This window comes from Ambystoma mexicanum, chromosome 3p (assembly GCF_040938575.1).
Source record: "Ambystoma mexicanum isolate Mex_15411 chromosome 3p, UKY_AmexF1_1, whole genome shotgun sequence".
In the NCBI taxonomy this organism is placed as follows: Eukaryota; Metazoa; Chordata; class Amphibia; order Caudata; family Ambystomatidae; genus Ambystoma; species Ambystoma mexicanum.
Genome location: NC_090925.1, coordinates 868267468 through 868291293, shown reverse-complemented (window position 1 = coordinate 868291293; position 23826 = coordinate 868267468). Strand labels below are relative to the sequence as shown.

The 23826-nt window shown below is 42.7% G+C and overlaps 1 protein-coding gene across 2 annotated transcripts in view; it reads left to right on the top strand.

Moving 5' to 3' along the window:
- Positions 1 to 11471, top strand: part of GDPD3 (glycerophosphodiester phosphodiesterase domain containing 3) — a 325797-nt gene extending 314326 nt beyond the window's left edge. For both annotated transcript variants that reach the window (XM_069652042.1, XM_069652043.1), the window contains exons 8-10: positions 2333 to 2392; positions 2481 to 2532; positions 11011 to 11471. In XM_069652042.1, coding sequence (XP_069508143.1) covers positions 2333 to 2392; positions 2481 to 2532; positions 11011 to 11232 — 334 coding nt within the window. In that variant the 3' untranslated portion in view covers positions 11233 to 11471. The remainder of the gene's footprint in view (positions 1 to 2332; positions 2393 to 2480; positions 2533 to 11010) is intronic.
- The last annotated feature ends 12355 nt before the right edge of the window (positions 11472 to 23826 follow it).

Below are 23826 nucleotides of genomic sequence, written 5' to 3'. Positions count from 1 at the left end.
TAATACCGCAGTTCCCATTTGAGTTGGTGCTCGCCCTTCTGTATGAACACTATATTTCAGGGCAGAAACCTAGATTCTAGTACTGGTGTCTAACCATTGAAGTAGGAAAGAATGGTTGACTGTATTATAAATTGCCCTAGGTCAGGCAAAAAGACGCATCAGCTTGCACCTTGAATAACACCCCAACCTGGACAATCCACTAACAGGTTCACATGCCATGAACTAGATGCCCCAACCACCCCTTATAAAAACCAGGAAGTGTAGATATCCAAGTACTGAGAAACAATTACAAATGCGTTGGTACTGCCTATTGAACTGGACCAGCAACTCTGTACAGTGTTCACCTGCACTCATGGAAAGTGGGCAAGACGGATGTAGAACTTGTGACCTGCAGAACGTACATTGTCCTAAGGAATCTACCACCCGTGATGTGGATTTTAACCCACTAAGCAATATCTCATCATCAATGACACCATGCTCCCTCTTCCATTTTGCAGTACATAAATCCACCTACACAAATCAACCAGCTGACACACACTCAGCAGTTGCCCACCTGCCTATGTAGTGTCCTGCAACACACTCACCACTTCTCTTCTTCTTTGCCATCTCACCACGTTACAACCACACAACTTGCCTTGCTCTTGGGGTGAATCCCATTAGAAGCCCTCAGAGCATTACACTTAAAGTCCATAAGAGAACAGAAACCCTATATGTCCCAACCCAACTCATCTAGAGTCTCACTGGCACCCAGATACTGGGTACCAATCTGCATACATACACTCCTCAGGATTCGCACCTTGCCTTTCCCTCCACCTTCACTAATACTCCCCCCCCCCACTGAGCACCAAGGGGCCACCCAAAATGAAAGAGGTTCTGCTACACATGTCCCTGTAACATTACATTACATACCAAATTGTGCCCCTCAAGCAACAGATGCCAGTAGTTCTGAAGTAGATTCTAGCATCACATTTCCCATATTCTTTTATCATTTCTTGTGTTTCATTCTCCTTGGAACTAGGACAGACAGGATTAGCATCAGGATTTTCCCTTAAGACTGACATTGCTACCCTACAATACATCATCCCAATCTGAGTGATTGGGCTACCAGTTAATGTTGGTGAATGTTCTGAGGCAGAGCAGTCTGAATCTTTCATCAATTTCCCCCAGTGTACTCCAGTGCTTTTGGGACTATTTGAGTATGGCCTGCAGCCTCTACCCTCTGCCAGTAAGGGACGCTAATGCATTCAGGAGGACTTGGGGTAATTTGGCAGCTGAATAATCTTTAGCAGCCGGATGTCTTCTAGGTTTACTATTTACCATTACTATCCTTGGTCTCCCAATTTGTCTATGAGTGGGTCATTAGTGTTCTTTTTTTCACTGGTCCCCTTTGAGTTTTCAAGATAATTGATTTAACCACTTGTGTTTTAAGATACTATTTCTAGTAGACATTACTTCTCAATAGACCCAGAATAATTGAGACTTTTTTGAAACAGTTAGCTGAACTGATTTCTTGGAGGTTCTGAACCTTATTTGTTGCATTTGGTTGGTTAAGGTAATTAAACCTTTGGCTGCTGATTTTGGGCAGAGATTCAGGCAGCCTTATCTCATGCATGCCCTTGAGTAAAGTAGATCTTTATGCATCACTGTTGATCAATTTGAGGAAGGGCAGCCTATTGGGCTGTAGTTAGTGTGTTTTTTATTTGCATTTGTATCATTCCAAACATGTGCTCTCCTGTTTTTTCTCATGCCCGATAGATAATTGCACATTGGAGATTCTGGCACTTCCCTGTTTGAATCACAGTCCTTCAGGCAATTGATATTGTTTATAGATTGAGGTATAGAGTAGGTAATAGGGTTGTAGTCCTTTGATATTGTTTCGGTTTTGCTTTGCTTTCCAATATTTGAAAGGATTATGAGGGCGAATAGAGACATGCCGGTAATGCCTGGTTTACTTACGTTTAATCCTCACTGCTCTTTGTCCCAATCTCCCTTGTTACACTGCATACATCTCCGCCCAGCCCAATCCTCTATGTCTTTTGCCCAAAATGGGCCATTTTCTGGGTAATACAGCACATTTTATGCTTCACCTTGATGGTTGGACAGAGCTGACCCTAAAAAGGGTTGACAAAGTTTATTTAAAGTAAAATGTTCTTGTCTCATAGTGGGGTCCACATCGTAAAGGCTGTAATGAGAAGAGTATGACTAAGAATAATGAGGATTACCAGTAATATGGGCATTGTTAAATATATGTCTGTCTCCATCATCCAGAGCCAAAGCACCTTAATACATATTTTATCATAATATAACACATATTTCCGGTTCTCTCCTGCAGGACGTTTTATCCAGAAAGCAAGCTGATGCGCAACAAGTACCTGGTGCATCTGCAAGAGAAGTGAGTGGTTAAATACTTCAGGTCAGGGCACAGAGGGGTGAACATGGGCCACATTGAGTGTAAACCTCTATCTCATACCTTCCTGCAGGCTAATGATGAGGAGCAGTCTGATAAAGCACCTGCAGGACAGAGGAATCCAGGTGAGGACCACTATCAACATCATCGATGATAGAGCTCCAGACCTGCCTACTAACTGATGGAGTTTGTAACTGAATCTTTGGGTTTATAACTTAGTGTGGAGCATTAGTATCCAGTTCTGTGTTCATGGTTGAATGTGTGAGCTTTCGGCCTATTGCAGGGGTTTATAACTGAGTGTGTTGGGATAAAGTGCAGTGCTAGGGTTTATAGCCGAGTGTGAAGTTACTGCCCAGTGCTGGGGTTTATAACTGAATCTGGGAGGTTACTGATCATTTGCAGGAGTTACTAACTGAGTGTGTTTAGGGAACTGTCCAGTGATTGAGTGTATAGCTTAGTGTAAGGTACTGCCACTCAATGCTTTGGTGAGGTTAATACAAAGTAATACAGTTTGCAGCTCATTCTTTGGTGTCGACTGCTCAGTGATGTGGTTTTAAACCAAGCGTGTAATGTTACTGATCAGTGCAAGAGTTAGAAGATTAAAATTATCACAGCGTGTGCTGTGCTGTGGTTTATATCTGTGCATACTGGCCCATGCCAGGGTTTTCAGCTGGTTTATTATTTTACTTTCTGCTCCTGGGTTTTATAGCCAAATTTCCTTCTTATCACAGTGAATAGCGCTTGAAAAGGCTTCCAGGTCTTAGACACATGAGCAATTGACCTTTACATAACTCTCCAATGTATTTTTTTCCAGACAAATTCAGTGCCCAGTTTGATGGTATGAATATTTTAAAAGATCTCTATTATTCTAAATACCCTTCTAAAAAAAGAGGGAAATTGTCTTCACACATTGTCCCAGGATCTTAGGAGGTTAAGCCCACTGTCATATTTTACAGAAGAACCCCAGCATTTCACTCACTTGAGGCTCCTATCCTACATATAATTCATATAGGGAGTTTTAGGAACCTGTAGTAAATAAATACCACAATAATTTGATACTATCTTAATTTATATGAAAATAACACATTTCATAATCATATGTCACACCAACATCAACATAACATTGTATCTTTTACCAAATATAACTTATTGAATCAGAAATGTTATTAGTTCAATATTGCATATCCAAACTATGTTTAGAAACATTAATTAATGGCAAGGGCTTCTACACTGAACTAATTGTTTGAACAATGACATGATTGCCTTTGATTTAATTGGCAGTCAAATGATTACATGTTGTCAATCTGTATTAGCCTTCATCAGGACATTTTTTGGCCGATGAGTGGGTTGCTCCATAAGAAGCACTTCTACCCAGAACCACAAACCCAGACTGATGTATTATTAGATAGGAGCCACACTCAACGGCCATCTAGTGCTGTTGTAATTTTAAGGCTTTGCTCGAAGCAGCAAAATATAAAAGGCCACTTCATGGCGATAGCCCGTTATCCCTACCACTGCTCCTCTGGCCTCTCTGATCTACGGAGACACTGATTTGTCAGCCTTCACCCAATCTGTTTAGTTGATATTGACCAGCACTAGGTACAGAAATTATGTAGGCAGTCTCCCCTTCCCATTAGCACAGGATGTATGGTGGTGATACATGGAGTCTCATCCCTTCTGATGTCAAAATAATTGAAAAGAGAGTAGGCATTGTTCAAGTTCCTAACTTGGAACATAGTTTACCAACAGAGTTCAGAGGATCTTCATAGCATTGGACTGTATTTAGGCCAATAACTTTAGCTATAGCACAAGGACCTAGTGGACCGCCATCAGAGTAAGAGAGTATCAGCATCCCACAGGGCCACATCCAGTCCGTAATCTAATCGGCTGCCCCTCAGAATGAGAGTTGGTCCGGATTCTCTCCGGCTGCTTCCAGACCATAAACTATACCACCAATTTGTGCTCTGGATTTGTGCTCTCAAACTGTTAAATCAGGGTCCTTCCAGCCTTGTGGAAAGGGAATGAATGTACCTCTCTAATTCTTGCCAAACATAATCCTTTAAGATTTCACTGCTCATCTAGTGGTAGCTGTGGTTCAGAGGTCAAGGTGAAACTTTAGGAAGGGACTGGGGTGGTTCAGCTACTGTGTAATATAGTAATACTTTGAATAAAGTGATTGTTAAACATAGATATTAGGAAAATACACTTTATATTTTGAAAAAAGGTAAGTCAATTGTGCAGGATATAGGTGAGAAAAACAGGTTCATATGGTTTGTAGGACTTCTTTGGGTCATGTTCCTGCTATTTAGGGCTACTCCCAAAGTACAAGGTCAAGTGTGTTCTTTGATTACCAAGTTTCACCACTGGCCGCAGATGTTTAGGACCTGTACCTATACCAACCAAGCTGTCTTTGAAATAAGGACAGTGAGCAAGCAAAGAGAGCCAGAATAGAAAGGGGACAAAGAAGCAACACAACTCACATTTCAGGTATACAAAGCCACACCCTGTCCTGTGCATGCTGTACTTGGCCAAAATGGCACAATGTAACGTCATCCACACCTTCCACACGGACGTGGGCCATGCATACAATGTGCCTGATAGCACTACATGCATTACACGAGGAATATAAAATAGCTTGCACTCCCCCACCCCGTGCCTCGACACAGTTTGAAATGATACAATGCCATAGTTGCCCAACCAGGTATGCAGGGAAGTAGGAACCCTGTCAGTTACCTTAGCCAGGGACCCAGTTCCATAATGGAAGTCTTATTTCTGGTAAAAAAGCCATATAACACTCAAAAGCACGCACCAATTGGCACAGAATACCTAGATAAGGTCGAAGATTGGGCTAAGAGAATTGCAGATGATCCCGCTGAGGTGATGACATGCAACACTGTGTTGAACACGAATGAGAAGGAGCAGGATGGCCTATACACGTAGGCCATTGCCCAAACCGAGTCACATGCCTGCGCCAAGTCCCTAGGGTTCCACATTGACAAGCACCTCTCCTTCAAGACACAGATAGCTAAGAAAACCCAGACAGCTTGGTATCAGCTCTCCCTCCTGCAGAAAGGCAAGCCCTTCCTCTCTCCGGACAGCTATAGATCCACCGTTCAAGCACTACTTCTGTGCCATCTTAATGGGGCAATGCCCTCCTCGAAGGCCTCCCGTCGCCAATCGTTGTGCCCCTGAGATGTGTCCTACACACAGCCACATGCTTCATCAAGGGTCTACGCAGATACAACCACATCACCCCGGCCCTCATCGACCTTCACTGACTCCCACTGCACGCAAGAATCACCTTCAAGTCTTGCTACATCATCTATAAGGCAGTCGCCCTCAAGTCACCTAATATGGTGATAATGCTAATTCCATATGTAGGAATTACTGCCATTTTTACCACCAAACCCATTGAATCTTTGACTCTTTATTCACTATTTGTTCTGCTCCAGCTAATCTTATTCTAATTTTCTCTCTTGAACTGTTTCTTCACCTACTCTTCACGATATAGCAAGATATAGCTGCTTGTACTTTTTGTCATAATGATTTACCTCAACTGCCTGTTTGTTCACTTGTTGACTCTATGTATACTACTCTTACCTTTGATGATTTTTCCTTTGCTGGTGCTGAGTCTATAATTGAAGGTCTGCATTCGGCTATACAATCTTCACTAGGTAGACTTTACCCAGCTATTGCTTTTATACCGAAACACAGCCCACCTCACCCTTGGTTTTCTAATTCTTTTCTAATTTTTTAAGAGATCTATGTAATTCTGAACAAAATTGGCGTAGGAATAAATAAACAACTAGTATTTTGTCTTTCTCAAAGGAACAAACTTCATACTCACTATCCATTTATGGAGGTCTAAGCTAGATTATATAATTCTCTCAACGCTTCGTATGTTACCATTTTCCTATTTTCCTATTTTCTGCTCTTAACAAGATACTTGTATCTCCTTCTGATTTGTTTTCTCTGCTACACCTTGTGCAGAAGACTGTGCTTCTTTTCTACTATAATTGAGGATGTGCGTTCCTCTTTTTCTCATGTTATTACATCCTCTGCTTTAGCTATCCCGGTTCTTGAATTCATTCTTTTTCATCCTTTTCTCCTGTATCCTGGTAAGCAGTCGTGTCTGTAATTGTTTCAGCTAATCCCACTGCTGCTCCCTTTGATTATTTGCATGCACTTTTGATTATTTCTACATACATTATTTTCTCTCCTTGTCTAGTGACATTGTTTAATACTACCGTTGACTCAGGATGCTTTCCTGCAAACGTCAAACAGTCCACTGCCGTTCCATTCATGTTATTCCATTAATTTAAAAAAAGTTACATTTTGGCACATCCAACCCCTCAAATTATCGACTGATGTCTTGGTTGCATTTTTATTTAAACCTATGGAGAGACTGCTTTGTGCTTCATTTCAATCAGATTTTCATCCAGGCCACTCTATTGAAACCTCTCTTTTGGCAGTCTCGGTTTCTATTCTCATTACTTGTTATCGCAAACTTCCCTCTATTCCGTAACTTTTGGATCCTTATGCAGCTTTCAATATTATTGATGACACTACAATCATATGTTCTTTATCTTCACTTGGTATATCCAGTTTTCTTCTTATCTGCAGAATTGTTCCGTCTCAGTTTTTTGGAAATATTCTAATTCCAGTTCTTGTTCTTTGTCATATGGACTTTCACAATGTTCTGTTCTTTGCTGTCTCTTGTTTACTTTATACATGATTCCTTTGGCTTCATTTTATCATTTGGTTTTCAAGTACATTTTATGATGACAGATTTCTTATAGTTTCCTTCATTTACTGATTCTTTTCATCCAAGCTTGTATTGCATAACTTCAATTCAATCTTGCATGGCTGATCATTATTTATGTTTACATCCTAAAAAACCGGAAATTCTATTTTTTCCTGCTTCATTTTTAATTATTCATTCTTCCTTGATTTCCTTTACTCTTCTTCAAATAACTATTGACTCTTCGGCTTTAAACCTTAGGTTTATTTTTGAATCTGCATTGACCTGCTAGGATATCATTTTGTCAATTACTTGTTTTTGTCATTTTCAATTAGCTAACATCAGAGACATTTGCCATTTATTTACATTTTCTATAATTAAACTCCTATTACAAGCTTTGTTTTTTTTCACATAAATTATTATTTGCTTTATGTTGTTTCCCCAAAATATGCTTAACTTTCATTATGGCATATTTATCACTCTGTAGTTCACATTATTTTGAGTTTAGGCTTTTCATCTCACGTGTCACAGTGTGTCTGCAGAATTGAAATTAATATGTTCTGCATTTTGTTGAAAGGAGTTTATGCTCTCACTCAAGCATATCTTTTTAATCTTATTTCTGTACATCCAAAGCCTTAACAATTTCCGATCTTGTTCTCAAGGGCTACCCTCTTTGTGCATCTTCTAATTTTCATTAATTTCTATTGTTGGTGCCTAAACTTTGGAATGCTGTACCTTGGGATGTATGTTTGTGTACCACATTAACATTGATTTAAAAATGCTGAAATTAACATCTTTTGAATGTTGCTTTTCCATCTGCAAATTGAGTTATGACATTTTACTCATTGTTGTCACATATCACTTTAAACTTCCATTATTGTTATTCAGAATTATTGTACTGCTTTTCGTAGATTAGGAAAGCGGTTTGGATAAACGTTCTATACAAATTAAATAAAACAATAAATACACAGGGGAGGCTAATGCAATAAACCCTAACCTGAACTCTGGTGGGACTATGAAACCATCAGGGAATCTAAGGATTATGTGTGAAGTATACAAGCCTGTGGTGGTTCACAAACAACCCAAGTCCTTGAAAGGCTCACAAGAACCAAAGCCTGCTTGTACTGTTGGGTGGCCAATGAGAACACTGAGCTTGTGGAGAGTTCTTAAGAAACTGGTGGGCAGCCCATGCGAACATCTAGCCTTTTGTGGGCTCTTGGTAAGCTGGTAACAAGCTCAAAGTATGGCAATCTGTCATTGGCCCAGGGGTAACAGTAAATGCAGCCTGAAAATTCATCAATTACATATGGAGAGGAAATCAAATTGTCATCTGGAGGCCAAGTGACATCTCCCAGGATGGCCAACATTGGCCTCCAGCATCTTCACAAGGGAGAACTGTGAATGACGTAATAGAAAATATTCAGGTTGATATAAGGGTACCAGACCTTTGGAGACCCCACAAGGACTGGGAATGGCATTTTATGAAACCTCCGAGGAAACCCCACCGGAGTACAAACTGGTGTAGATTAAGACACTTGTACTCTGGTCCGCAATCCGAGCATGAATTATCCTTTTGAGAACTTGGAACAACGCTCACCTCTTTTTTTCTCATTACACCCTCACACATTTTTGTAGAGCAGCAAACTTGGTTCATTGTATGTTTGCTCCAAATTGTGTGTTTGAATTGAATAATAGCCTATTGTGATAAACTATTTGGAGCTTCAAGTTGTCTTTTGATTTCTCAATCTGAGAGAGGCCCCAGTCTGTGGAAGCTCATAACCATTAACAACATCAGACTCACACCGGCCCTCATGCAATTTAGAAAAGAAACACTTTTTTTCACTTTCACACTGCATAACATACATCCTTCTAAACCCACCAAGCCCAGTATCCCCCTTGATTCCCACCTTTTATAGTGCAACCCCCTATTGCACTGCCACATTCCCTTTTAGCACTGTTACATAATTTTAACTAACTGCAAATATGAACTATTCCCGCCTACCGTCAATGGTGTACCTGTTATAAGGACTGTTCCCACCATAACTATTTAATGTATGGCTGTAAACCCTCCCAATGTATAGCGCTCAATTGCTTCCTGAAGCTGGGTTTGCACACAGTAAATACACACAGTAAAATAAACATTTTACAACTTGCGACTCAGCAAAGTCTCAGTCTGTGCTTCAACTCAAGTTAATAGGGTTGTAAAATCTGTTTTCTACCTCCTTTGACCCCATGTTTCAGCTCCCACACAATGGCTCTAGAGTTTGTAGCAGTAGTCTCCTGACTAAACTACTATAACAGAATCTATGCTGGGCATCTGGAAAAAAGCATTACACAAACAACAAAAGGTTCTAAATCACACTACAGAGCCTTTATTTGTTCTGCATTATCGAGATCGCATTGCACCAGAACTGAAGGCCACTCACTAGCTTTCACATAAGGAAGGTGCCATAATCAAAAGCCTGAGCCTTGTTCAGAAATTCATTCATAGTTGCACCACGGCTATAATGCCAGACCTTTTCCATAATACCACCCACTACGCACCAGAGAGTCACATAACTAAAGCTTCTTTAAATCCGTCAGACCAGGTACAAAAATGATTTGGTGGAAGAGGGCTTCTCTCGCTGGAATTTTCTACCAACGCTTCTGCAAGCTGAGTTAGACTTTATCAAATTCAAGAGGGTTTGTGATGACTCTACTCTTCCACCTCTATCACAGAGCATATGGTGACAACACTGACAATTGCACACTCTTCTACCCCATTGGGCCTGATGTTTGCAACAGCTCTTGCCTCACAGATATTCTCATCTGGTCAGACACCTAAGTTGGGCTCGAACATGACTTCTATGGGTATTTGTTCCTGTGGGTACTCCCATTCCAGGAACATATGATTGTTCGTGAGGTAAACTTATACAACACCCTCTACCTATAGATGATGACCACACAGCCTATGTGAAATAGGCCAACCTTGTCTGTTCCTAGAGATCAAATGAGTCAAGTCACTCTCTGGATGGTCTACATTTCTCCATATTTTTTCATCTACAGCGACCACAGGATGATACGTAACGTTCTAGAAATGCAGCAAATAAATATATTTTTACTTATTTCTTTCGTTTTTAATACAGCATTATTGTTGTGGGAATCGTTTGTGAATTACTTTATCTACAAAGATCAATATTATTTGAGTATCTCAAATTGTGAACAAACAAAATAGTTTGTTCTGTGATGCTGTGTTCTAAATATATTGGTGTGTAAAGTTTTTAAAATTGATTTATTTATTTTACTGGTCATTTGTAAGCAGTGTAATATTCCCTCAGAGTACCTATCTTTCTCATAATTATTAAGGCATACTTTTAGTGAGGTTAGAGTTGCATGAAGTTTGTGTGATTGCTCTTAGCGAACCTCGGTCATGTATATTTTTTAAAACAACCTGGTGGTTTAATTTGCTTTAATCTTGGTGGGCTTACCCCTCAATGTAGCCCCTCAAAACAACCATATTTTGCACAGCAGTCCCTAGGACCTGGAAAGTGGCAGAGACGCTACTGCACCCTCTCATCCAGAGGAAATTAGTATGTATATGTATTCCCTATGGGCAAATTAGACTACTTTTATTGGGAGTACATATATACGTCCTAGGAGCACTAAGTATGCTAAATATTGTTTTTTATAAACAGCACCATTTTCTATATTTTCTGTCTTGAATTTGTATGTTTCTATCTTCTCAAACTGTTTCAGTAAGTGGATCCCATTTTTTTTGTTGATCTCTTATTAACAACATGTTAACATAATGTTATTCCTTTTTAAATTATGTGTTTTTACACCGCACTGTTCTTGCTCACATTTGTACCTGCCTTCTCGACAGGTTTATTTCTGGGTCCTGAACCATGAATTGGACTACCAGAAGGCCTTTTCCTTGGGAGCAACAGGCATCATGACGGATTATCCCTCCAAACTACGGGGGTATCTGAACGCCAGCGGCCAGGCGTCTAGTGGGCCAGAGAAACCAGTCAACCTGGAGAGGAACTTGGGCTACCAAAGGAATGGCCTGTCTCAAGATGAGTCCAGGGGCAGAGCAAAGGTGTAGGGTCAATCAATCTGGACAGATCGGTGTAGAGGTGTGGAAGTACAATCAGAAACAGTGCCAAGCAAATAGGACATTAAAAATGACCAACTAAAAGAGCAATGTCGATGAACTTTCGTAACGCTGTGAGAGGTAATTCTACAGCTGGACGCTAAGGACTGCATGACTTCACATTTGTCCAGCAATTCCCTGATTTTTATTGGATTTCTAAACATCCAGGATAATAAATATCTTTTAGTGGATCTGTGTCTTTGTTCTGTTTGCTGCTAGATCGTCTGCTGCTGATAGAGGAAAACTTCTCAGGTATAAGAGATCAATAGCTTTCCAAGCATCTCTCAGAAAGAGATGTCCACTAGAAATTCTAGTTTCATTCAGAGGTTTTCAAACATTGAAGGCGACTTTAATTCTGGTCTTTTGATGGCTCACTGTAAATTGACGAAATTGAAAGTCTACATTCCCATTCGTTTGTGCTTCAACTCCAGCCCTCTTGAATGAGATGGTTTTCCAGTGTGAGATCTTTCACAGACTCACAGGTCTGTCTTCCATCCATGCATTGTACGATGGTGGGAGCACACCTCTTGAACATCAAAAATATAGCTGCTGTCACCTTGGTAGTCATAGACACTCTTTTATTCTGCGGTAGGTGGGAAGTCATGTATCAGTCCAGTGGGTCCCGAAGCCGATGACACTGCCTGCAATTATGTTTTATGGGGATCATGGATATGTGCTGTGTCAATTAGTTTGTTCTACACAATCGGTTTCTTGCCAGCCACACCTTGCTCTCCATGATATTTGGGGTTGATATGTTTTTTTTAAATTCAGCATACTGGGGATGAGCCCTACAGATCAGGGAAGCATCAACCACTTTTACTCCCTAGAAATTGGCAAATACACCCAAAAAATGTAAATAGGGAGTAAAAATACTCCCAACAAAAAATGGGGAAAAAGACATGTAGAATACTGCTCCCCTTGCTTTTATCCTCACAGCTCCATGGATATGAAGAAACAAATACTATTTTAAGTGCTTGATTGAAAGAAGTAAACATGTATCTTAATGTGCAATAATAACTAAGTGCAAAGAAATAAATATTGCAAAAAGATTTGAGTTAAAACATTTGTATTCATGTATAAAATACTCTCATTGGGAAGTGGACTTACATTTTTACTCCGTAACAAAAATAATAATAATAATAATTTTACTCCCAACTTTAAAAAATAGGGAGTAAAAATAGTTCCATATCTTATCTGGAGCACTGCTGGGGATGTTTGGGACTCTGCAAACTGGAAATAGACCATGAGTGTTAAAATGGATGAACTCGAGTGTTTCAAACTGGCAATATACTAACAGGGTTTTAGAACTGGAACTATATTGGAATTTTGAAACCTGGGGTCATATTGGCATTATAGAATTGAAAATACACCAGGATACAGCAGCCTGAATAAATACTGCAATTTTCCAAACTGAGTCTATACTGGGATTGTGCAACAGTGGAATTAGCGTATGCTGGAGCTGTGTAATGGTAATCTGTGAGGATACTGGAATTGGGCACACAAGGATACTGAGCAAAGTGGTAAAATATTGTAGGATTTGGAATATACTGTTTGGCATAAGGTGAACTGGAAACATGCTGGGACTATCAAACTAGCAGTATACTAGTATTTGACAAAATGCTGTTTCTTGGACTGTCAAACATACTGTATACTGGGATTTTCCAGAATGGACATAAACAAGGATTTTCAAACTGGAAGTAAGTATATTGGGATTGTATGAAAGCCCGGTGGGGATGTATGGCAAACCCTATAATTTAATGCAATAGTGCAGGGAATATACTGGACTGCAGATAGTGAGAAAATAATGGGACTCCACAAAATGGAATATACTAAGATTGTCAAACTGAGAGTATGCATGATTGCTTGTCAAACTAGAAATATACCAGTATTACGCAAAATGGTGTCATTGAGAATTATGCAAAGTGGGAATGTCAAAGGGAAATTAAACTGGGATATTGAAAAGTAAGTATACTTTATTTTCAGATTGGATTATACTTGGATACTCTAAACTAAGAATAAACTGTGAATATACTATCATGGCCAATCAAATTGTGAATATATTGAAAATTTGCAAACTATAAATGTTGAGCTACAAGTATACTGGCATTCCTAATCTGGGAATATCGGGATTGTGTAGACTGGAAATCTACTAGGATTTTTAAAGATGTGAGTAAACTGGAGTTCTAACAATATAATTGGAGTTTGCAAATGGAATTGTAAAACCATGAATTTATTAAAATTGTGCAAATTGGAAATATGTTCTCAGGATAGTGCAAACTGGGAATATACTGGGATTGTTCAAACTGGACTATTCTTGGGTTGTTAAACAGGGAATTTACTGGGGTTGTCCAACTGGGAGGTGTCACAGCCAAAGGATCAACAGACTAATAACTACCTGCAATTTCACTTCACTTTTATTTTGTTCCAGAACAATAGGGATTAACATTTGGCTGAGTCTGTGGTGTGAGTTCAGATTTACACAGGTCAGTTGGGCTATCTTTAGGACTGGTGTCCTCAGTCCTTCCTACTCACTCTTAAATTCAGGCCTTCCCACTTGGTGGCAAACAGTCACTCACAGTTTCTGGGGTTTATAGTGTGCTTCTTTTCTTTCTTGCCTTTCATTTGGTCTTTCTTGGCTGTTGCTTTAGTAATCTCAGATTTACGTTGGTCTACCCGGATTCCACCAGGTATCGTTAGGGCTTCCAACAGGGTCAGGCATTGGGCAAAATCACAGCTGATCAGACCCTAAGGTTATTTGAACTCCCATCCATATGGTGACTAGCAACTTCGCTTTGTGGATGCACAAGCTTCTTAACTATAGCCCTAGGCATCTCCACCACTGTATAATCTTTCTAAAGAACAATCCTCTTGCTCCTTCCTGCGTTCACTTCCACTTATATAATCTTTCTTCACCTTGTCCTACTCTGTTCTCTTTCTCTTCTTCTACTCCTCTAACACACCCAATTATCTGTTTCTCCCCTTGTCTAACCTCTCCTCCCTCTTCCTCCTCATCACCTGTCTTGATATGATATATAATATGATAGGTTATTTATAACGCGCTTAATACTCAGAGGTTTCTAAGCCGGGACCCGAGGATCGAACCTGTGCTGCTCCGTGTCGTCTTGCTTCCAAGGCGAGCACATTGCACCTGAGCTATCCTTCGACGACCTTACCTTACATCATTATGACTCATTCTCCCCTTACCCCTTTGGCCTTCGTTCTCTTTCAGCCTCTTTTCTTCCTCCTCGGATTTTCCTTCTCCACCATGCTCCTTGTTTCTCTCCTTCTATCTATTGCTGCCTTGCCACATTTTCTCTCATCTCCTGCATGTCCCTTGGGCTGATGGGTGGGGTAGTCACAGGGGCTGGGTGCCACCACATAACATGTGATGCAGGGCCCGGTGGTAGTATAGGGGGGATTCCGCTGGGTCGCCCCAGCTTTGTGGCAGAGTGCTGTCAGATGAAGTGGGCTCATGCAAAGCTGGCCCCTCTAAGGAATGCCACAGTGCATACTTTGCAGGCCTGCTCTAATACCCACACGGTTCATATATTATCTGTTCATTGGCCACAGCATAAAGGAACAGTCGAGGAACTGAGATTGCTAGTGTCATAATCAGCCGCATATTGCACAGGGCAGACACTCCAGCAGTTTCACTGGTTAGCCTTGCGTTGGGAGCACATCATTTGTGCATTTCCCATGCAGGATTGCAGAAAAGCATTAAGAGGTTGTGGCCTACTTCCCCCCAGGCACCTTCATTGCCACCAGGTGTGCACTACCAATGAATTCTAGTGAACTAATCCTGATGCCAAGATCCCTATTACCTGCAGGTACACTGGCTCACAATACATATGGCCCAGAGGGAGAGGCTAGGGCTTAGTTAAACCTGAAAACCTCTTACAGTATGGGTGTCAGGAGATGGTGAGAGAGGAAGGAGACTGTGGAAGCAATGAGGTTGTTGCTGAGAGGAGAAAGTAGGTTGAAATATGTGTAGGCAGAAAACTGGCTGGAGGAAAGTAGAGGGCAGAGGAGGGAGCAGAAGGAGGATGTTTGTAGGGTATAACGAGGAGGACGGTGGTGGTAAATTTGCAAGATCGCAATTACTGCCATTTGACCACATTTTCTTTCCAGACTGCTATACTCACAATGATAAAATGTTCTTAAATCAGAAACATACAAACATTGAAAGTTAGGTATGTTTCCACCTCTACCCCTCCTATCTCTCCTTGTCCTTGGTCCGATCATTCTCTTCTGACCCTTCTTGTTAATCTCCTGGTATCCCCGCCTAGAGTCGATGTCCTCACCACCGAGAAACTATCTCTTGCACTAAGTCTTGAACTGGGTCATCTTGAAGACTATAACAGCGCATCGGATCTCACTGTCCATCTTACAAACACTCTCACTGCAGTCATGGTCGACCTAGCGCCCATCACCACTAGGTGTGTAAAGCCTGAAACCCTTGCCCACCATTGGTTCAATGGTGATATTCTGACACTGAGACATCTGAGGAGAGCCGCTGTACGTGCTTGGCGGAAACAGCCTTCATCAGCCACCTCAGCCTTTTACAAACTGGCAGTGAAGAACTTCAAGGCAGCTGTGATCCAGGCCAAATCTTCGTACTACTATAAAAGAATCCTACAGGCCAAATCTAATTCCAAGGAATTGTTAGCCATCCTGAGGGACTTTAAAAGCAAACCCTACACCAAAGCTGTACCGCCCAAGGATCCGGCCTTGTGCTAAACAATTCATGACACATTTCCTGCTAAAGTTGACCACCTGTCACATCTTCTCCCACTTCCAAATCTGTATCTTCCTTCACCCCATGCACAGTGGTTGAAATTGCCCTGATCATCTCAAATATGAAGCCCACCACATGTAAAGGTGATCCATGTCCTTCAAGGTTCGTGGTTGTTTGCCTTGATACCCTGGCCCTTGGGTTACTAAACTTGTCAACCAGTCATTCCTCGAAGGGCATGTCTCGGTAGAACTCAAAGAAGCCTGCGTCACTCCCCTTCTTAAAAAAGACACCCTTGATCCCCTTCAGCCAAAAACCTATCGCCTGATATTAAAGTTCTGTTTCTCCTCAAGTTCATGGACCGAGTTGCATATTTACAACTACAAAAATTAATTGTGGAAAATGCCATACTGGGCCTGCCTCAATCCAGTTTGTGAGCTCGACGTGGCACAGAGACCGCCATGCTCGACCTTATGTCTAACCTCTCCTCCATCATCGACCAGGGCCACTCAGCTCTTCATATGCTGCTCGACCACTCTGCCGCCTTCCACCTGGTCGACCATGAACTGCTGGCAACCAGGTTGCAATCATTGGTAGGTTGTTCGAGTACAGCAACACAATGGCTCACCTCTTTCCTGGGCCCCAGGGTTGCCATAGAGTACCTTGTTCCTCCCCCACCCCACTTACCCGAGGTGTCCCTCAAGGCTCCTCCCTATCGCCCACCTTGTTTAATATTTACATTCTTCCTCTCCTTAATGATGACCCGGGTGTCCTGTAAACCAATTATGCAGATGTCACTCAGGTCATCCTAAAACTCTCAGGCATTTACTCTCAGGACTCGTAGGCCATCAATTCCATATATTCCACCATACATTCTTGGATGGTAGCAAACTATATAGCCACCAATGCTGAGAAAACTGAGATTCATATCACCACCTCCAGCCATATGCTAAGAAACCAGGCTCCAGAGTACGCCAATTCTCTATCGCCAATACCATCATCCCTGTCGCCACAAATGTCAAAACGCTAGGTGTCACCCTCGATGCTGAACTCACGATGAGGCAGCATGTAGCTAAAACACACGCATCATGTGCCTTATCAACAAACCTCTTGGTCATATGCACCCTTTTCTGTCCTAGAAAAACATGTCCCTACTGGCTTCATCCTTGGTGAACTCACGGCTCGACTATTGCAATAGTCTTCTGGCTGGTACGGGCCAGTCAAATTTATCTGCTCTCTAGGTTACACAGAATGGGGCAGTGAGAGCAGTTCTAGGCATTCCCAGATGGCACGCCATCTGTGAAGCAAGAAGAAAGCTGCACTGGTTGACTGTGAGGCAGCGTGTCTCACATAAGATCTTGACCCTCACCTACAAGTGTCTTGCTTTTGACGCGCCTGTCTACCTTACACAGTGTCTGAAACCCTACCTGGCCTTGCATTCCCTCAGGTCACTAGGTCAGGCCAAACTTATTCAGCCCAGATTCCATCTGGCCAAGTACGGGAAGACAAACTTTTACGTCTTGGCCCCTGCTACCTGGAATGCCATGCCGCTTGAACTGAATAAGATTCCATCTCTTGTTGAATTAAAAAAGAGGCAGAAAACTCTTCTCTTCAATGCACCACCAACCTAGATTCCTCCTTGCACCTGACGTCCACTGCTTTGTGTATTGTCTTGTTTGTCTTGCGTGCACCCTAAGGCCCCCAGGTGAGCCGGCGCGTTATCAAAAAATAAATTAAATAAATGTATTATCAATACATTTTCCATTATCTTAACATTTGGATAAAGGGATTAGCATGACTCACCTCAAAACTCCATAAAAGACAACATAGTTTCTGATCATTTCTATAAACCTAACATACACGTAAAGGGCAAAACATGAATTTACAATTCTACCCCAATTGGGCTCATATAAAACTATCGAAAGACTATTGTTCGTCAGCTTACATACTAACGAATACAGTTTTCCATATTAAGTCTTCAATTTCAATGTATTGGTTACCACAAAGCATTAAGAAGAAATCAAACTATCAATTAAAAAAATCATTACATTTCATAGTTCATAATTTATATCATAGTATTTCATCCTTGGTTATTGCTCCATAAGAATGAAAAACGTGTTTGTTTAATTTGAATATGAAAGCCAATTAACATACAATATCAACAATTTTACACTCCCACTACTGTCTTCGTTGCAAAATCTGGAAAAGTAAGATTTTGAAGAAATAAATCAATCTTGAAAATGAAAGAGAAATAACGGGGATCTCAGCATTCTGCTTCTGTATTTTATTTATTTTGTATTATGTAAAGTGCAGACCAATCTCGAGAGCAGCGGAGCACTGTACAGATTGTGGCTAGCCAGCTTTTGGGTTGGCAGCTTTTAATAGTAGCGCAGTACTTTGAGGTCTGTGCGTCGGTATGTGCATCCATTGGAATTAGTCCTTGGTCAGGTATTGTTGAAAGACCAATGTTTTGAGTTGATTTGCGCAATTGGGGAATTGTGGGGGCATTCTGAGCTGACACCTGGATCAGGTTCCAGTATGTTGGTGCATGACAAAAGACGGATTGTTTACGGGCCCTCTCTTTGCAGGCGTGTTGTGGGTCAAGCCGGTTGGTCGATTTGCTGCTCAAGGACCTTGTGCCACCAGATATGTGGAGCATAGCCACCAGTTACACTGGTGTGCTACTCATGACTGCTTTGTAGATGATACATGCAATCTTGAACAGTATCATGGCTTGGAGTCAAAGCCAATGTAGTTTGTGTAGGATCGGGGTAATTCGATCAAATTTCCATGCACCCATAATAAGACGTACTGCAGGGCGGTGGACTGCTTTTAGGGGAGCAAAGTGAGCAGCTTGGAGCTCTGTCAGGGGAGCATTTCCCCCACCGGTGTGCAAGAGCACAAGGGCCTGCACTACAGTCCAGGAGTCCTGTGGCAGGATGAAGTGTTTGATTTTTCAAAGTAGAGATTACTGAGTCTGAGAGATGTGGATCAAATCCTTCTGTGCAGGGGTGGACTGACCTGTAGGGAACTCGGGAGATTTCCTGGTAGACCTCTGCTCCCTGGGCCTCATTTGTGTGTTAACATATATAGCAAAAGGGTTGGGCTTGCTCAGATAATATGGGGCCAGTTTGAAAATTATTTCCAGTGCCTCTTTTGGTTCCCAGTCCACCCCTGTTTATAGGTGAATATAATTGAGCCATTGTTGGACAAGTTGTTTTTTAGCGGGTGGACCGATGAGGACGAACACAGTCTTGGATGGGTTTTGTTTGAGGTAGGCAGTCGACATCCAGGACTGGATGATGGCTAGATAATCGCAGAGACAAATGATGTCCTCGCATGTACAACTGAGTATCGTTTGCGTATTGGTGGATGGCTATATTGGGATCTTTGAGGAGAGGGTCCAGATAATCCATGTAAAGGTTACAAAAGATTGCTGAGAGGATGTAGCCTTGGGGGACTCCGCAGGAGACGTGGAGTCGGTTTGAACACAACAAGTTCATCTGGACAGCCTAGTGTCTGTCTGAGAGGTAGGTGGTAAACCAATTCCAGACAGTACCAGAGAATATCATCCTGTTGGCAAGGAGGGAGAGAAGGATGCTGTAGTTGACCGTGTCAAATTCAGCCGAGAGTTCAAGGAGGATGAGGAGGCATGACTCACCCTTACCCATGATTTGGAGAGCATCATCCACCACCTGGATGGTGGCTGTCTCGATGCTACACTGGGGGCGGAAACCTGACTGATAGTCATTTAGGAGGTGGAGTTGTTTGATTCTGGCAAGTAGTTGTGTAGCAACTACTTTTCCAAAGATTTTGCCAATAAACGGGAGGTTCGTAATGGGCCTGTAGTTGGCCAGGTCTTCTGGAGCTAGGGTTGGTTTTTTCGAAAGAGGTCGCATGAGACCAGTCTTTAATGATCCTTCTGTGAGGGAATCATTGATGATGCTGAGTAGCGCATTGAATGCCGGACACATCAATTGTTTAATGACGGAGGCCAGAATGATATGCTCGGAGTAAGAAGTAGGTTTGAGGGAGGCAATAATGTTTAGGCAATCCAGGGGAAAGAGAGGAGAGAATTCAGGCCAGAGTGGCAGTGTGCGTGCCGGGGTGCAGGGGATGCTAATGTTGTGAGAGGTTGAATCGACGGTCTCTCAGATTTTGTCTGTTTTTTTCAAGATAAAATGTGTTGATTCTGTCGCATTTTTCCTGAGTTGCTGGTACCTCAGTGCTGGGTGAGGGTTTTGTACAACGCTTTACTATTTCAAAGAGAGCTGCCGCAATGGTGGTGGAGTAGTAAGCAGTGTTGGCCTCAGCAATCAGAATCCTATGGTTTGCATTTAGAGATTTGAGGCTGGTGAGGTTTTCCAAGTTATGGTTTTTGCACCATCATTTTGCTGGGGCTCTGATGGAGCGTCCGTTGGAGGGAAGCTCGGGGGTGTACCATGGGGCGGTTGGTTTGGTTTTAGCCCAGCCGGATCTTATGGGGGCATGAGTGTCCACCAGTTTCATAGCAGAGTTGCTGAAGGCCTGTTCCTGGAGGCCTGAGGTATTCCCTGTGGTGGGGAAGTCTGAAAAGTTTGCTTCTAGCTCATTGACCGGGAAGGTTTTGAATGAGCGACATTCAGTGAGGGGACATTTAGCTTGACCTTTGTGAGTTGAGTAAGTGACTGACAATGGGATGGCGGCGTCGTCATACTAGTGTGAGGAGTCAGAAATCAAACGTGGACACAAGTTAGACATGGTTTTCGCTAAAGACTTTTATTTAAAAGAAAAGGGGAAAAGGGAAGGGAAATGCCTTGCTGTCCCTGTTCTAGGGGGGTTTCCCTACCTAAAACCAAAACTAAGGATCTGTCAGTGTCAGAATGCCCAAAACAAAAGCGTCCTGTGTCCAAAGTACTATTGTGGCCCTCACATTGTAAAGAAATTGCCCTTTTCACCTGAAATTTAATGTATTTAGCTTTAAGTGCTTTAGAAATGCTCAAAGGAAAAATGTGTATGTCCACCAAAAAGTTTCAAGTATAGGGATCCTTATTCCAGAGGCTGTTTCCCTTCCCCTGGATTCTTCCTCAAGGTCCTGTTTATTCACAAGTAACAGTTCTCTTAATTCAACAAGTTATTTGGAAAACTGTTTGACTGTTTTATTGCCTTTCTCGTGTCAGGATACCTGGTGTACTCTCCTGCCAGGTTTTAACTCCTTATTCTCTGGATTCACAGAGCATTTTCGGCTATTCCTAATACATAATTTTAAGGACCTTTTCTTAACTTCTGTATGCTACTCAGCATGTCCTGCCTGGCATACTTCTCTACCAGGATATCCTTCACTCACTTGCCACTGCCTTGTATACTCGCCTGCCAGGGCTTTTTTGTAAACACACACTTGTAACTACCTAATATGCTCTTCTGCCAGGGCTCTTTTGTAATTCACACACTTGCAACTACCTGGTATACTCTCCTGCCAGTGCTTTTCACTGCTGAGCTTTTTCTCACAATTCCAGACTTGATAGTCCTGTATGTTTGCCTTATTGGACAATATATTCTGCTTGATATATATATGGTCTTGTTGGGTTTAATCATATGCATATACCACCTGCATTGCCAACTTTGAAAGTCTCTCCTTCCTGGTTCACTTTCCCTTTTTGCAAAATGTTCTTTTATCTATTCTCTTTCAGGTTTTGAAAAATACTCTTTCTCTCTCAATTCCATTATTCATGAATATTTGAATTTGTCATAGCTGCCAAAATGCCCCAGTGTTCCCTCTGTCCCTGTATGGACTCACCGGCACTTGAAGGTGATCCTTGTTTCTACCGTAGCCAGTCGGTGACCATCTTTTGCTGTTTTCTCCCTCACAACCATTTTCCCTTGACGTGCCTGCTCCTTTCGGCTTCAGCTAAGCTTGTCTTCTTCTTACAGGACTCGACTAAGTGAAACGCTGCCTCTCGACACCTGTGAAAGCCTGGGAGTCCCCTGATAACTTCTGCCATTCTCACAGCGTGCTTTCCGCCTGGAGCATCTTTCCTTCCCCAAGTTCTCGAGCCAGTTGGCTCTGCTAAGCTTCTTTATGCCTACCACCTTCACGGGTCAAATGGAGAGGACCAGCTCTCTCCCGCCAGCAGTCTGCTTTTGCTTCCTGCTTCTGTGGTTTAAATGTCCTGGTTACAGATGTGCGCTCCCAGCAACTAGAGCGCTGGTTGCGCTCGAGGCTTCCCTTGCTCTGCATTCCTCCACTCCTCTTCTTCGTCCCAGTATTTTGGTGGTTATGAGAATGGTAGTATATTCTTGATAACTTGGTAGGGGCGGTGAACTATCGGCAGGCCTGACCTGCCGGGAGTTCAGGCCCCTACCAGCAAAGAAATGCCCCAATCACCATCACCGGTTTTACCAATGCCGGTGATTGTGTCATGTCATACCCATTCCTCAGAGTCTCATAGGACTCCATGGAATGGGAACTTACCGCTGTTGCCAGCACCCGTAATATCCTGGTAACAACAGGATATTGGGCGATGGTAACGATAAGGCGAGTTTGCGGTAACCTGCCGGTAGTACATGTGGTTTACCGGCAAGCTCGTCATGACCCTCTAAGTCTTTAGTGCATTCAGGAGCGAAGGTTTATCCTCAGAAGAAAAAGGGTGATACCATGTTTCATGCAATCTCGCTATGACAGGCCATGACATGCCATGACGAGCAAGAAGGTACGGGGAAGGTTAGCACTGCTGCACTCCATGCACCCCCCATGCGCCCCCCTGACCTTTTGTCCCTCTCCCCCTGCATATGTGTTCCCACGCAACTGAGGCCGTATGCGCTGCCTCGCTACTTAGGTTGCATGTGCTCCCTGCTTCTCAAGCCCTGTGCGCTCCCTCCCATCCGGCCGTACCCCAGCTTAGGCTGCATGTTCTCCCTCGCATCAGTCTGTGCCACTTCTTAGGGCGCATGCGCTTCCTCGCATCGTAGGTCCCCGCAGCTTGTCCACATTTCCCCTCCCAGTGCTTCCCTTCCTTCCTCTCGCATCTTCGCCCTTTCAGACCTCTCTGACCTATTGTTTTGTCACCCCCTTGCGTGGTGTTTCCCTGGTCATGCCATTGTTCTGTTTCACCGCTGTACCTATGCATTGCCTGCATTCCTCCACTTCTAGGTTCTTTAGTTGTGTACTGTGCCTTGGTGTGTTGGGTTTCTGCATTGTACCTCTTGACACTGCCACCGTTTTTTCTCTACTGTATAGACATTGTGTTATTCGCTGTGGTTTTGGCATTACATTGCATTGCCTGCACTCTTTACTTCTAAGTTCCTTGTTGTGTATTGTGGTTTGTTGATGGTTCTGTATTTCATCTGATTCATAGGTCTGGTGTTCTTGTTCAGTTTGTGCTCCCCTCCCTGCCGTGTAACCCCCGTGTGCCTCCCTCAGGTCTGCCCCCAGCGCTACCCCTTTCCCTCTCCCCCTGATTGGGCTCCTCTCTCCCCCTTGTCCCTTTCCACCCTGCACCCTATATGGTGCTCTCTGTCTCAATCATCTTCTCTAACTGCTATTCTATCGACTATCCTATCCCTATCACTAAGTTTGGCAGGAAGAAGCTCAAAAGGGACATCCTGGTCTCCAGGCCAGGCCTCCCTATGCCCGATACCTACACCAGTCCTTCCTCCAACATCCTCTTTGTTGGTATCTCTGCAGGCCTATGGACCATATGTCTCTTTTCTTCCCTTTTTCCACTTCTCCCATTAATGCTGGCAACCGGTGGGAGGCCCTCCTGGCCCCCTTCCACTCCTCTAAGACCATCATTAATGTCTACTTAAATGGCACCGTCTTGGTCCAGGGCCCTCAG